The 15100-nt window shown below is 39.3% G+C and overlaps 1 protein-coding gene across 2 annotated transcripts in view; it reads left to right on the forward strand.

Moving 5' to 3' along the window:
- The window catches only part of fndc3b (fibronectin type III domain containing 3B), a 320815-nt gene that overhangs the window by 82468 nt on the left and 223247 nt on the right, over nt 1-15100 (forward strand). For both annotated transcript variants that reach the window (XM_008106024.3, XM_003218149.4), the window contains exon 3: nt 12626-12701. In XM_008106024.3, the coding sequence (XP_008104231.2) occupies nt 12626-12701 (76 nt within the window). The remainder of the gene's footprint in view (nt 1-12625; nt 12702-15100) is intronic.

Genomic DNA, 15100 nt, shown 5'->3' on the forward strand with positions numbered 1-15100 from the left:
TGGAGGCTAAAGTTAGCTGCTCCAGCATTCCTGGAGAAGGTTAGTGTATGTGGGGGAAAGTAACTTTGCACATAGAGGAGAGGAAGTAATGCAGACAGAGAGACTGAAAATAGTACAGCTGTCCTCCCATCCCAGTACATCATTTAGATTTCTGCACTTGCTGGAAGATGAAAGAAAGGGGAGAAAAGCCTTTGCTGAGGCTGTCCAAAACAAAAGAACAGGCAGTGCTTTCCAACTGGACTCCTAAGGCCAGCAATTAAAATCCTTCTTTCCTCCTTGTTGGATTTTCTGTGATAAGACAGTAAATGGGCAAACAAAGCAGTAGGAGGCCATGGGAAACATTACGTATGGAAGATGATGGCTTCAGGACCCCTGCAAATGTCTGTGTTTGAGATGGGATGTTTTCAGCATAAAAACATCCTCAGCACAAAGCCTCTCTACAAAAGGATCTACTCTGGGTTTTTTGGCAGCCAAATTTAGTTGTGCCTTAGTCAAAATCAAAGACTTTCTTTATTCTAGCCTGTTGGTTTCTTGAAGGCTGGTGTATCCAGGGTCATTCTCTTCTTGATGTGCCATCTATTCCCATTTAAACACAGTTACAGAAGAGCAGACTTCTCTCCTACCCACACTATAGAATTATAGCAATTTGACACCACTTAAACTGATCTGGCTCCATTCTGTGAGATCCTGGGGTTTGTGGTTTGTTTTTGGCATCAGAGCTCTTTAACGCAAAAGGGCAGCTATCTCTCAAAATCAAAAGCTTTGTATGCAGTACTAGGTTTAGGATATTGCAATATAGAGCCTTACTGTTTGATTTTCCTATCATCCCAGTCACGATGACATTTTGATAACTTGACATTTTCCTCGTTGACGTTGGCAGCAATTTGACCTAATGCAATTCTATGGAAACAAAAATCTGTGGACACATATAACTACTCTGAGGTTCTGGACTTAACCAATGCTTGGGCTTTGTCTCTGCATGATGTAACCCCATGCCATCCCAAACTCCTTTCTAAAACAGTGTGTTCGAAGCTATTAACACTTTTCCTTCTCAGTCTAACAGGTATACCCTGCATTGCGATAAAGAAATGACATTTTTCCTGCAGTCTCTCACCTGTTTTTCTCACTTCCTTCCTGCTTACGGAAGCCCCTTGCCTGCTTAGTGCTTTTAGGTTTGTTTGCCTAAATAATAGGTCGTAGTGGTCTTTTTTCCAACTGTGTTGTAGCTTCCAGTTGATACCAAAAGCCTTAGCTATGTTTAGTGGTAGAGGAAGGAAGCTGTTGGAGAGGATTAGTTGAACAGACAGAACTATGTATTCCCAGATAGTTAGTTTTGCAAAGAATGGCAATTTTAAGCCAGAGTAAATAGGGTGAAGCTCAGACAGAACTTATGAACTGAATCTAGAGCCTTGGGCAGTCAATACTGAATTGCCGTAAGTCCAAGCTTTGGTTTGGATGGATTGCACCCAACAGAACAGTCTGGCTCAGCCATAGCCATCAGTACATAACAAAAGAGTTTATGAAGAGTCTTCATTGTTGGATCTGTGCTTTGTAGGAAGCAGCAAGAAAATTCCAGAGTTGGGACTGTGGTTGTCTGATTATAGCGCTGGAGCAAAAAGTATGTTGCTACTAGCTCTTTACAGCAATCTCTCTCTTTTTTTTGCTCCAAAATTATTGTCTTAGCTTCTGGGAATACTGTACTGCATTTTCATGGCAGACAATCAGCATTTGCAAGCAATCTTCAAAAGAAAGAGTCTGCAAAAGAAATCTAAAGGCATAAAATATGCTTGCTTTTAAATTCCTCTACATGTTTAGTCAGTGTTGCCATTCTAAAGTGAGAGGTATTAAAATATTTGTCTTACAGGAAACACTACAAAAATTGAATTGGAGAAGGGGAATTGTCACCAGAAACTCCTTTCCTTGTAGGACCGCTAGGCATGTGGCACTTTTTTAAAATATTGAAACCAGGCATGTGGCATCTTTATCAATGACTTGAATGATTATCAAATTTGCAGATAACATCAAATTGGGAGAAATTAATATACAGTACCAGAAGACAGGATCAGAATCCAAAATGATCCTAAAAAAATTAAAGAGGTGGGACAAAACTAATAAAATAAATTTCATCAGGGAAAAATCTACAGTATTACACTTACAAATTCATTGTTCAGTCTTATATTAATAAGGCACAGTTGGGTTTTTTTCCCCAGTCAGGCCCATTTGTATCCCAGCATTTTGCATCCAGCAGTGCTTGTAAAATATAGAAAAAATAATTTGCTTTGTCATTTGGTGAAAGTAATTCCAGTTGTAAATAGGTCAGGAGGACGCTTCTGGGGAATTAGGCTTGCTTTTTCAGTGTCCCTTCCTTGGCCATTTAGCAATACCAGGCAGTGAGGAGTTCTACAAATTATAAATATAGATTTATAGAGTTCTGTGCAAACAAGGAACATGGCAAGGGATGTGCTCTCAGCTTCCTGGAAAGCTGCTGTAGCTGAAAAAAATAAGAGGCAGTTAATCCTGTATCAGATAGGAACAAGAATAACACAGATCTTGTTTTATATTGCTTCAATGCCATTTATAGACCAGTAATATCATCCTTTACAACAAATAAGAAAGAACGTAGACCTTAATAGTTCAAACAGATGTTGGGAAACATATTTCAAGGTAGTTCTCTTTCTCTCTCTCTCTCTCTCTGTCACTAAATCCCCCTCTCTCTTTTAAAACGAGTACAGGCAGCCCTCCATATTTTCTGGGACCAGGGCTGCAGGACCTCTGCAAAAGTAGAAAAAAAACCCAAATATAAATATACACCTTTTTGAATCACAGAAAATCCTTCTCTAGGACATTCAAGGTCCTCTGATGCAACTCTGTGGTCAACTTCCCACAGAAGTTGTTCAGAAGAGTTGCTTTGGAGAACCCAGAGATTAATCAAATCTGCAAATAATCAAAATACGCAGAAGTCAAACCCACAAATGAGAAGGGCCAATTGTTCTTCTGCTCTTGGCATATTAAGATATAACTGACACAATCCTAAGGAAAGAAAACTACCAAAACAAAAGAAGGACTGACCAGATACTTTATGTGTATTTTACAGAAATGTTTTGATCTGTTTCTTTTATGGAACTGAATTTTTATTTAATATTTGTGTGTTTTAACTGTTCTGTGACCCATCTTGAGCCCTGGAGAGAGGTGGGTAAGAAATAAAATTATTATTATTATTTTATTATGACACAGCAAACAAGATAGATATGCTGGATTTCATATCACAAAATCACAAGTCAAACACTTCCCAAGTGTCTAGGACTCTGTGATGTATTTTCGGATGATGCGTACAGATCCCAGTAGGGTGGCCTTTTGCAGTTGGCAGATTGTGATTTTGTCAATGTCTATTGTTTCCAAATGCCGGCTGAGATCTTTTGGCACGGCACCCAATGTGCCGATCACCACCGGGACCACCTGCACTGGTTTCTGCCAGAGTCTTTGAAGTTCAATCTTGAGGTCCTGATAGCGGCTGAGTTTTTCCTGTTGTTTTTCGTCAATGCGACTGTCACCTGGGATGGCGACATCAATGATCCAAACCTTTTTGTTTTCCACAACTGTGATGTCTGGTGTGTTGTGTTCCAGAACTTTGTCAGTCTGGATTTGGAAGTCCCATAGTATCTTTGCGTGCTCATTCTCCAATACTTTTGCAGGTTTGTGATCCCACCAGTTCTTTACTGCTGAGAGGTGGTACTTGAGGCATAAGTTCCAATGAATCATTTGGGCCACATAGTTGTGCCTCTGTTTGTAGTCTGTCTGTGCAATTTTCTTACAGCAGCTGATGAGATGATCAATGGTTTCACTGGTTTCCTTGCACAGTTTGTATTTTGGGTCATCAGCTGATTTTTCTATCTTGGCCTTAATTGCATTTGTTCTGATGGCTTGTTATTATTATTATTTACAAACCACAGATAAGGAAATGAACATCTCCGGTGTGGGCAAAGGGTAAACCATGGGCCGCGTGTAGCATCAGACCTTTTTGTTGCCCACCATGTTTCTTCTATTCCCCAGAAATTTAGCTTTTTAAAGAACTGGTATCATACTTTGCTGCCAAAATATGATGGTGAATTACTAAATGGACTCAGAAGAAGGTGCTAATGTATTGCAGTCAATATCTTCATCAATGTAGTTCAACATCAATAGTCAGTATCACATGAATGCTGTTTTTCCGTGGGTTAACCTAACTTGAGGGCAAAATCTGAATTCTGAAGCAGATTTGGGTTCCTCCCCCCTAAGCTAGGGACAGAACGGCTACCTCTATTAGGGAGGGTCCTAAGCAGAACCGATTGCAGCTTTCTCCACAGCCATCCTTCACCCCAGTGGCTCAGGTGGCTCAATGATTTGGGATGGTTATTCCCTCCTGGCCACAGCACCTAGACAGATACATACCGTAATCTCAGGGATCCATAAGACTTCTTGTGGGTCCTGTGACTTGTGAAAGAGGCTTGGAGTAGGGAGATGGGGAGGCAGCATTTAGGGGCCCTGCCCAGTAGCAATGAACTGTGGTGCAGCTGGGCAGTAGGGAGTTCCTACCACCGCCATGACATTCAGGGAATCCTTTTCAGGCCTCCAAGTGGGCTTGAACTGGCATCTGGGACGCTGGTTCAAGTCCGCTTTTAGCATCAGTGAAGAACCACCTTGAGCAGGAAGAAAGAATATCAATAACATCTCATGTTCTGCAAGAGTAAATACTGAGGGACTGCAGTATGGTGTGAGATTATAGAGTTCTTATAGCATTGAGCCATGTGTTACTGGCAGTGGTAAATCTGGTCTTTGTAAATAATTATCCAAAGTGCTGAGGTCATTCTGGGAGTAGGGTTTAACAACATGGATACCTCCTTTGGAGTGCAGGCTAAAATGTGGTGTGGGTTCATTGAGTGAATTTTTATTTATTATTTATTTACAGTATTTGTATTTTGCCCTTCTCACCCCAAAGGGGACTCAGGGTGGATCACATTATGTACATGTAAGGCAAACATTCAATGCCCACAAACACATCGAACAGAGACAGACAGACAGACAGACAGACAGACGCAGAGGCAATTTAACCTTCTCCTGAGAGGATGTTTGATTCTGGCCACAGGGGGGAGCAGCTGCTTCATCATCCACTCTGATGGCACTTCCTCACTTCTTCATTCCAACGTTGTAAATTAGTTAAACTTGCCACCCCACTTTTATAAGTGGTACCTTATTTCCTACTTGATAAATGCAACTATCTTTTGGGTTGCTAGGTCAGCAACGAGCAGGGGCTATATTTTTATTTTTAATTGACGGGTGCTCACCCCGCCACGGGCTGGCCTCGAACTCATGACCTCATGGTCAGAGTGATTTATTGCAGCAGCTGCTTACCAGCCTGCGCCACAGCCCGGCCCCACACCACTGAGTGCATCTACCTGGTAAAATTGATGCAGTCTGAAATTACTTCTCTTCTCAGTTTTATTACAAATATTTCATCTTTTGCTCTGGGTAAAATACCAGCCTGAAACCACTTTAAACTGCCATGGCTCAATATTATACTACCATGTTGATTAAATAAATAGTAACTTAGAAATACATGAATGAAAATTGAGAGAGACTGATTCAAGGTTACTTCATGAATTTCATGTCACATGAAATGTATGGGTTCCAAGCGTATGCATGTGCCTTCCAGTCACCTGATGATTTATGGTGACACCTTGGATTTCAAAGGCAAGGAATGCTCAGAGGTGGTTTTGCCAGTTTCTTCCTGTGAAATATAGTCTATAGCAGTGGTTCTCAACCTGGGGTCCCCAGGGTTTTGGCCTACAATTCCCAGAAATCCCAGCCAGTTTACCAGCTGTTAGGATTTCTGGGAGTTGAAGGCCAAAAACATCTGGGGACCCCCAGGTTGAGAACCACTGGTCTATAGCACCAGACATTCATTGGTGGTTTGCTATACAAGTTCTAACCAGGGTTGACCCTGCTTAGCTTCGAAGACCAGGTGGGTTCTGATGCTCTTAGGCAGCTATTCCAGTCCTAGGGTTGGAAAGTTAGTCCATGAGCCACATAGAATCCCTAAATTCCTCTAAAATCTCTGGGCCAGTGCATCTCAAATGAAAAATGTCGGGCTGTTTCTTATCCTAGGCTCTTTCTATACTACATCCCCCCCTTTCTCTATATATTATGTTTTGTGTAAACACGCTCAGTGTGTCCCTGTGTTTTAAATGCACAACTGTTGAAAAATGAGTTGTGAACTCTTAAGCAGAGACAGGTCTTCCCCATGATGAGGGCTCTATTATTCTTCAGCAAAGAGGAGGCATTTCTGTTTGAGTAATATGTTATGAAGAGAGGTTTGAAGTGTCACAATACCTGCCAGTATCTCAGACTCTTACCTGAACAATGCTTGAAGCAAAAATATAGAAGTGTCACACTGATGCTGGTTGTCAGGGAAGTGTCAAGAGATTCCCTCCTTCTGCCTTGTTAGATTGCAGGGGAGGTATGGAATCAACATGCCTCCCTGCCTTTTGACAAACAAACAAATGGCCTTTTCTTGGTAGAACCTGGTTACTATTGCAATTTAAGGAGGATTGGAGACAAGCTGAGAATGACGGCATTTTATTTTATTTTGCATCTGAATAAACTAAATATTATGATGCTAAAGCTGGTCCAATATCTTGGGGTGTCTCTCTGGATAGCACTATGGTTGCAGCCCTGAGCCATGCCAGAAATAAATATTGGAAGATGTAGACCAGTGGTTCTCAACCTGTGCGTCCCCAGATGTTTTGGCCTACAACTCCCAGAAATCCTAGCCAGTTAACCAGTTTATGTAGAAGGACCTTCTCAGTCCTAATATATGACAGGCTTGAACTCTGATACTTTTTATACCATAGCTGTCAAGGGGTCCCATGTGCATCTGCAGAGAGTATTTCCCTCATGGCCAAATCCTTAGTGAAACATGTACAGGTCATTCAACCAAGGCAGATTTGAACACTGATTCCATTTATTGTGGGGAAATAATTTTTCTTTAGGAATGGATATGCATTTGTGTGCCAAAGTGTGTGTGGGCTATGGAGGTGTAACTTATTTCCTTTAAACAACAACAACAACAACAACAACAACAACAACAGATCTCGACTGAGACATGTAATTTCTGGAGAGCAGAGCCTTAATAGTGTAGCATCTTGAATGTTACTGCAGTGACACTTCATTTAAATAAAAGGCATCTCTTTAAAGAAGGACACACACGTTTCCATCTCCCAGCTTTATCACTTTGCCCTGAATGTTGTGTTTTATTTGAAGGGAAGTGATGATCCATGTGAATAATTCATAGCAGTTTGCAGGCTGGAGGGCAGATGTCTCTTAACTGCTGATTGAGCCGAGGTCGTGGATGGGCTGGCTTTTGTTAGTTTATTTTTATCTCTTCTGGGACTTTGATTGTGGTGTCGTCTCTCCTAATCAGTGTCTTGTGCAAATCTTGCTGCAAACCGAACAGAATGGTCTATCGTAGCATTTTCCATTTCTAGAACTTATAATTTAGCCACAGACTATGTGCTCTTGCAGAATTACTGTTATTTCAAAGCTATGTTCTCTATGCAGTAATTTTTGATCTGTGTCCTGGAAAAGAAAGGCTTTCTGATATTTTGATAAGATGAGGTTTTTACTTTGCTATCTATAGAAAGGTCATAACCCTATCACAAATTTCTGTTACTGATGTAGCCACAGAAGGATTTCAGAAATTTTGAATAGGGCAGAGATGTTGCCTTGTTTCTGCACACTCAGTTTTCAAACAGTGTGGTGAAAGGGAGACTACATATTGAACTCCTACATTGAGGTTGCATAAATCCCCATGTGAGCAACTATGGACAACCAAATGCACAATGAAAGCAATGTGACTACTGATTTCAGAAAACAGATAAACATCAGCTAGGAATGTGTGTTGATAGGTTGATGGCACTACAATGCAACTCTACTTCCATGGCCTTGAGTTGAATTCAGATGTTGCCCATCAGGTGAAAAAGTCTGATGCAATCATAAGACACTAACTGTGAGGAATAAACAAACACAACTGAAGACATCTAAGCATTTGGAGCTAGAAAGAATATTTGAATATAGGGACAGAGTGGCACCTTTAACTATTTGTATTGTAGACCATATTTTCTACCTGTCTCTTGTGAGATAAACAATTGGAGCATTTCACTTTAACGTCTCTGCATCCTGTTTTACAGAGTAAAACATTACACAATTTTCATTTTCTTGTTTGTTTATCCAAGGTTCATCTACTCTAACCATCTGCAAATGGAGGAAAACACAGATAAAGCCTCCTTACAAGGTGGCATGCAACCTCTCTTCAAGAAAGGAGAGTCCACCACTTTAAAAAATAATCTACTTCACTGTCAAACAATTCTCACTGTCATGAAATTCTTCCTAATCAAAAATTTCCTTTCTTACAATATAAATCTGTTGGATGAGCAGCATAGGCAACAACTCACTACATCTTTACATTAAAACCAAATATAGTGATATTATTAATATCACTATTTTTTATAGTGTCAGAAGCGACTTGAGAGCATATTACAAGTTGCTTCTGATGTGAGAGATATGGCTGTCTACAGAAACATTACCCAGGAGATGCCTGGATATGTTACCATCCTGCTGGGAGACTTCTTTATGTTTCCACAAACTAGAGCTGACAGATGGGAGCTCATCCCATTTTGCGGTTTCAAACTGACAGCCTTCAGGTCAGCAACCCAGCTGGCACAAGGGTTTAAACCATTGCACCACTGCATCTCCTACAATATTACTATTATGACTAGTCTTAATTTAGACCCAACTTTTTCTTCCAAATTGAAATTCAAGGCAGTTTATAAACTAAAACAAGTATTACATAAGTAAAACATGTCCAGCTCTTCAACCATTCCTCTTAGGACTTTGTTTTCAGATACTCTGCCATATTGATGATCTTCCCCTTACTCTGGCTGTTGAGAAGGGACCATGAAAACAAGTATTTTAACCCATTGGGATTTAGATTTTTCCATGGTAAGGATCCAAAGAGGAAAATACAGCAAGTGTGTATGCAGTGCTCGTACAAGAATGTGATGCCCATTTTTGGGATCACATTCCAAATCATCTCAGTGCTCATTGTAGATAACAGATTTTATCTGAGTCCTGCTCCCAGATCTTTTAAAGCAAGAAATCATATAGCCCTCTAAATTTTGCTGTACTGCAACTCTAATCATTTGTCTCAATTGGTTATGAAGAATAGGACCTCTAGGACTTGCAGTCAAACAAACAGCATCTGGAAGGCTGCATGGTTTATTTTCCTTTTTCAAAGGAAGGTGACAGGAATTAAACCTAGGGCAATTGGATGCTGTTACTTTCCCCACAAAAATGAATAGCAATCTTTGCATTTGCAAAATAGAAAGTAATTGCCTTCTGCAGGCCACTAGAATGGAGTCTTCGCTAGCTCCTCATGTTGCCGGTCCTGCTTGATGAGAATCACACTTACAGTAGAATCTCACTTATCCAAGTCTCGCTTATCCAAGCCTCTGGATAATCCAAGCCATTTTTGTAGTCAATGTTTTCAATATATTGAGATATTTTGGTGCTAAATTCGTAAATACAGTAATTACAACATAACATTACTGCGTATTGAACTACTTTTTCTGTCAAATTTGTTGTATAACATGATGTTTTGGTGCTTAATTTGTAAAATCATAATCTAATTTGATGTTTAATAGGCTTTTCCTTAATCCCTCCTTATTATCCAAGATATTCACTTATCCAAGCTAAACGGGCCGGCAGAAGCTTGGATAAGTGAGACTCTACTGTATTTCTATCTGTACATCCTGATCCGCTATTCTGTTTCTTAGTGATATAACACTAAGAATAACCTTGTATCCACATTTGCTATCTATCTTTCCATGTCTCTATGTGTTTCACTATCTCTGTATGTATAGTGAAAATTATAAAAATAAAGCCCAGCTCATTTTTGTCAGAAATACCTCCAAGTACAGTACTATATTTATTTTACATTTTCAAGATTCCAATGTGCTATGCAACATGCAGTTCTGCAGGGTCCTCTGTGCTGAGCTGAGGAAACTTTCTGCCATTCGGAAATGCCCCTCTTTTGAACACTGCCTAAAATAAATGTAGACAGCTTCTTGCTGTGATCAGAATAGGGCTGCTTGTTAAATTGTATAATGTAAACAGCTGCTATAAATAGCTTTCTCCATTGGTATTTGGAAGTTCATACTCGAGAAAGATGCCATGTCCTTTGAAACCGCTTTTGGAGGAAAGGGATTTTATATATTAAACAAAGAAAAAAGGGGGTGGGGTGGGATAAGGTTGTTTATATGCATTTCTAGCATTGCTATATCAAAATGCAGTGTGTGTATGTATATGGAATGAATTTATTTTGCTGTCATGAGCACATCATGAGCTTTTTTGTTTGGCATGCAGCTGCCTTCCACATTCCATTTTCTAGTGATAACATCTTGAAGTAAAACCATAAACCAAAGGATGTTTCAAGCATCATGAAATGGATTGATGCATGTTAAGAGTTTGTGTAGATGTTCCTTTAGTATACTAACTTTAACCAATAATTGCTTATATATGAACAATATGGATTCATGTTTTATCTGGTAGTATAGCTAAATTTGTTGTATATGTGCCAAAAATGTTTGATGCAATTTTTGAGACATCTGCACACCATCCACTGGCAAGTTTTCCCCATGTTCACTGAGTTACTTAAATACTGATGGGGGATTCTCAGAGGAATGGTTTTACATGAGGTCACCCCTTCCCATCCAGGCACAGAACATTGTGTGTTGGAATTTGTGAGGAGACAAACCATAGTTTCTTCCCAATACAAGTAGTCTGCCAAAGTGCCATAGATGGCTAGTGAATTGGGAGTTGTTAGTTATTAGTTAAAATGCTTGAGTTGCCCTGTTTCATTAACTTTCATTGAAGAATGAACAATTGATAAACCACATCAGTGGGAAATTGTCTTTAGAAACCTAAAGAAATGAATAAAAAAGCTGAGCAGTAGTCATTGAGACCTCAGTGCCTGAGTAAAGAAACGGCTCTTAACTTGGTGTCAAAATGAGCTCAGCTTCAATGCCTGGGACATTGTGGTGATCAAACTGCTGACTACCATTTGGGGCAATCCTGCTTTAGATCTCCATACTCATTCTTGGATATTGCTGCCACCAGGATACCTATTGAATTCACATCCGCCCAGTTTGTGCAAAAACATTGTTCTTTTTGACTCCGATGCTGAGTATAGTCAGCTCTCCTCAATTGCAAGTTTTACTACTCTTGTGTTTGATTAATATGGCCTCTTTAGGAATCACTAGATGCTCCTGTGGACCTCTATAATTAATTTCCACCAGAGAGAGGTATTCTCTCAGGTTAAAAAACAGGTTTTTATTTGAGGTTTTCCCACTTTCATAGATGTCTTGAATGAGCACGAATTCACTTTAAATCCAGTTTCTGCCTCCTGCAGAATTCTGGGGTTTATAGTTTGGCGAGACCCATTACCTGTCTAGCTGAGCTGTTTAAAGCCCCCTTCCTATAGTGGATTTAAAGTGGATACAAGCTCTAGTGTGACGAGGTCCTATATAGTGAGAAAATAGTAAGCATGGTTATGATGATACAGTTTGATTAAATATATCCTAAGGTATATATAGATCTGATTTTACTCCTAAACAAATGTATATGCAGTGCCCTTCATATTAATGAGCTTCTGACAAACCAATGCATCCCTGTCAAGCACAATTTTCCTTCACTTGCTCTGTCATTCCTTCTACACAGGGTTAGGATCCCCACTGGCTCTCTTTTAACATTGCTAGATTACAAACTGGAGAGGACTCCTGTTCGTGTTGTGCAGAAGAGAGAATTTCAGCAGGTGCTGTTTGTTACCTGGCTGCAAGATAAGCAACACCTGCTGAAATTCCCTCTTCTACACAATCATTAAAGGAGCCTGCTCCAGTTTGTAGTTTGGCAGCTGTGCTCTCTTAATACTCATTATGCTCAGGTATAAAGGGAGCAGCAGTTAAAGTATAAATAGGAAAAGAAATGCAGAACAAGTTGAAAGCCATGTATTACAAAAGTAGCATTAGACAGTCAGCAGGATTAAAATTGCATACAAAATGGCACTGAAGACAATATAAAATGACCATAATGAACATCCCAGGGTAGAAAAATACACAATTCAGTTCACTACCAATCAGGCCCTCTCTCTTGGAGACTCATTGATGCAGCTATATAGTCATACCGGCATCCCTCTGTTCCTAAAATCTGATAAAAGCATGCTTTTAAATAGCTATATCTTTGAAAAGGTTTAAGTGTGATTTTCAGATTCCTTGTAGTCAAAATCCTTGTGTTTGAAATGTCTTTTCTAAATCCTTGGGACTTTTTAAAAAATTGTTCAGTTTACATAATTATTTCCCAGATTTACACACACCTAAAATATACCTTAGTGTCAATATCACAGCTGGTATTTTTATGGTTGTTGCATGTCAGTATGTTTTTTCTTTTTTCAATAAAACCATATGTCGAGCCTGTATTTTAGAGATTGGTCCACAAGCACATCGTTTGATGAACAAGTTTTTCCTTTTTGTTTTGGCAGGTCATTTTTGTTCAAGTCAATCCAGGTGAAACTTTTACAATAAGGGCTGAAGATGGAACTCTTCAGTGCATTCAAGGTAAGAAAGACTTTATAAGTGCAATTTTTTGTTTAATATGGAGATTATCTTTTTCCTGTGTCATGTTTCTGGCCAATTACACTATGTAACAAAATTTGAAGACATTTCTGTTCCTGGTTTGAAAGTGTTATTTCCTGTTTAACTGTGGGGTTCTTACTTTGAAAGTAGTTGTTATACTCCAGAAACTTTGTTTTGGGGATTGCCACAAACTATATTGAATTGTTTGGACTCTATGAGATATTCATTAAAAAACTATAGCAAAACCTGCTGCAGGATGTCCCGCATAAACAAAGTTTTTGCAGTTTATTAAATATTTTCTATTCTTTTATGATGCAAGCAATTCGGAAACAACATTTATAACCCAGGAACAAAAATTGTGTCACAGTGTTATCTGTGGAGTTGTTGTTCTTACATTGCACTTTCTCAAATTAAAAATAAGGCAATGTTTGGAAGGCTGTAGCAACCATATTAAATGTCTTTCATTTTGTAAACTTTTAGAGCAAGCATGAGTAATTTGTAGCTCAGTTTTGTAAATCTACAAAGGAAGCTTGGGTCCAAAAAAGGGAGTTGTTCACTGTTGAACCTAATGGTACATAATTCCTTCATGTATCATTGGTGCAATTAATTATTTCTTCTGTGGCATCCAGGGGTACCAGAAATAAAAGCAAGGTATTGGCTGTCAAAGACTTGGCCTGTGAAAACAATGTGTTTTAGTCAAATTTAGAGGTCCTCAACCAAGACACTCATGATGATCTCACTCTATGTCAACCAGGAGTTTTGAACACTTTCCCATTTTATGTTTTTGTGATGTTTGCCAACCTGATCACTCAGTTGCTGTTGACCTTGGGGACATCTTTAGTTTCCCTTGTATACTATATTTTTACTTGCCTGCTCAGATGTCTTGATCTTTCTGCTTCATATGCAATGGAACTTGCTCCATTTTAGGACACAATGTGTTATGTGCTGATTGATATGGCGATTACAGATTAGTTGGACTGTTTCTGATGGAAAATTATTCATCATGATGCCTGGGATTCATACAGTGTTGGAATTGTTTCCCATTAAAGGTATCACTTCAGCAGGATGACCTTTCACCATTGAGAAATGCATATTTAACTCAAACACCCTAATTTTCCCTGGGATACTGCTCATAACCCCATGTTTTTTGTGATTGGGATGTAGCAGAATTGATCATTATAGAGACAAGTCTGTAAGATCAGTAAGAAGAACCTTCTGAGTGCCACCTTGTTGATTAAGTAACTGGCTTATATGACATTGTCAGGGTGGGCTTCTTTCTTTCTGGATGGGTCTTTCAGGATCAAGCTGGGGTTCTTTTGGCTGCAGTCCATCTTTTGAGATCTCTCTCCAGTGAGTCTATAGCTAAGTAAGCTTTGTAAGGTAGTGAGTGATAGCGTTCATCCTGGGAAACCAGGGTCAAATTCTCATTCAGCCATTAAACCTGTTAGGTGGCCCAGATTGGTTGCTTTCTTTCAGGATTGTTGAAAGAGCAAAAGTGGTGGTGGTGAAGAGAGCACATATGCCAATCCTGAGCTTCTTGGATGAACACAAATGAAATACCCATTTTGCAGGTGACCACTGAATTTGAAAGATTACTGTCTTGCCTAAGACCACCTAGTGAGGTTGTGGTTGAATCAGGGTTTGAAATACCAGGTTCGCACATTCACTCGGCTTCAGTATTATGAGATTCCAAGTAACCCTTTACCGGCAATGTTTCTTTAGTTTGCCCCTACAAACCGACATGAAAAACCAAAAAGGAAATGCTAGGTGGGATTTTCCTTACACAGCCCACATGAAAGATGTTTGATCAATATGTAATTCATGCTTAACGTTGAAGAAAAGTGCATTTGTGCTGCTAACTATAAATAAGAAGCTCTTCAAGTAAAACTCACACCTTGGGGGGAAATTACTCCCAGTAACTGCCAGTATCTGGGAGACGTGGTAGTAGTAGGAGTCCTATGGACGGTGAGTCATTCATGGTAAATAAGTCTTCCCAGGGGCTATGTTTTTGAAAAACGATTCTCACTTGAAACCGTCATCGTGAAAGCTGAAAAGCTAGTCAGTTGAGCTCAGTATTAAGAATGGAGCAATTCAGTCGTGACTTGCTGCAGAGTAGTCTCATCAAATGAATCTATTTGTGTATTTAGATTTTCCTTTTTTCATTTAAAGCAGAGATGGAAAAATAACTAATAAAGATGGCTTGTGTTTATGACTAACTTATTGATGTGACTTAGCAGAAGCAAGAATCTTAAAAGAGAAGTGAAATCCTCATCCTTCCTCATCTATAGCTTGCTTTCCCACACAATTTAATAGGATAATACAGTTAAAACATGCAAAAGATAAATATTAAAATAGAATTAAACAATTAACAATATTAAAAT

This window comes from Anolis carolinensis, chromosome 3 (genome assembly GCF_035594765.1).
Source record: "Anolis carolinensis isolate JA03-04 chromosome 3, rAnoCar3.1.pri, whole genome shotgun sequence".
NCBI lineage: Eukaryota > Metazoa > Chordata > Lepidosauria > Squamata > Dactyloidae > Anolis > Anolis carolinensis.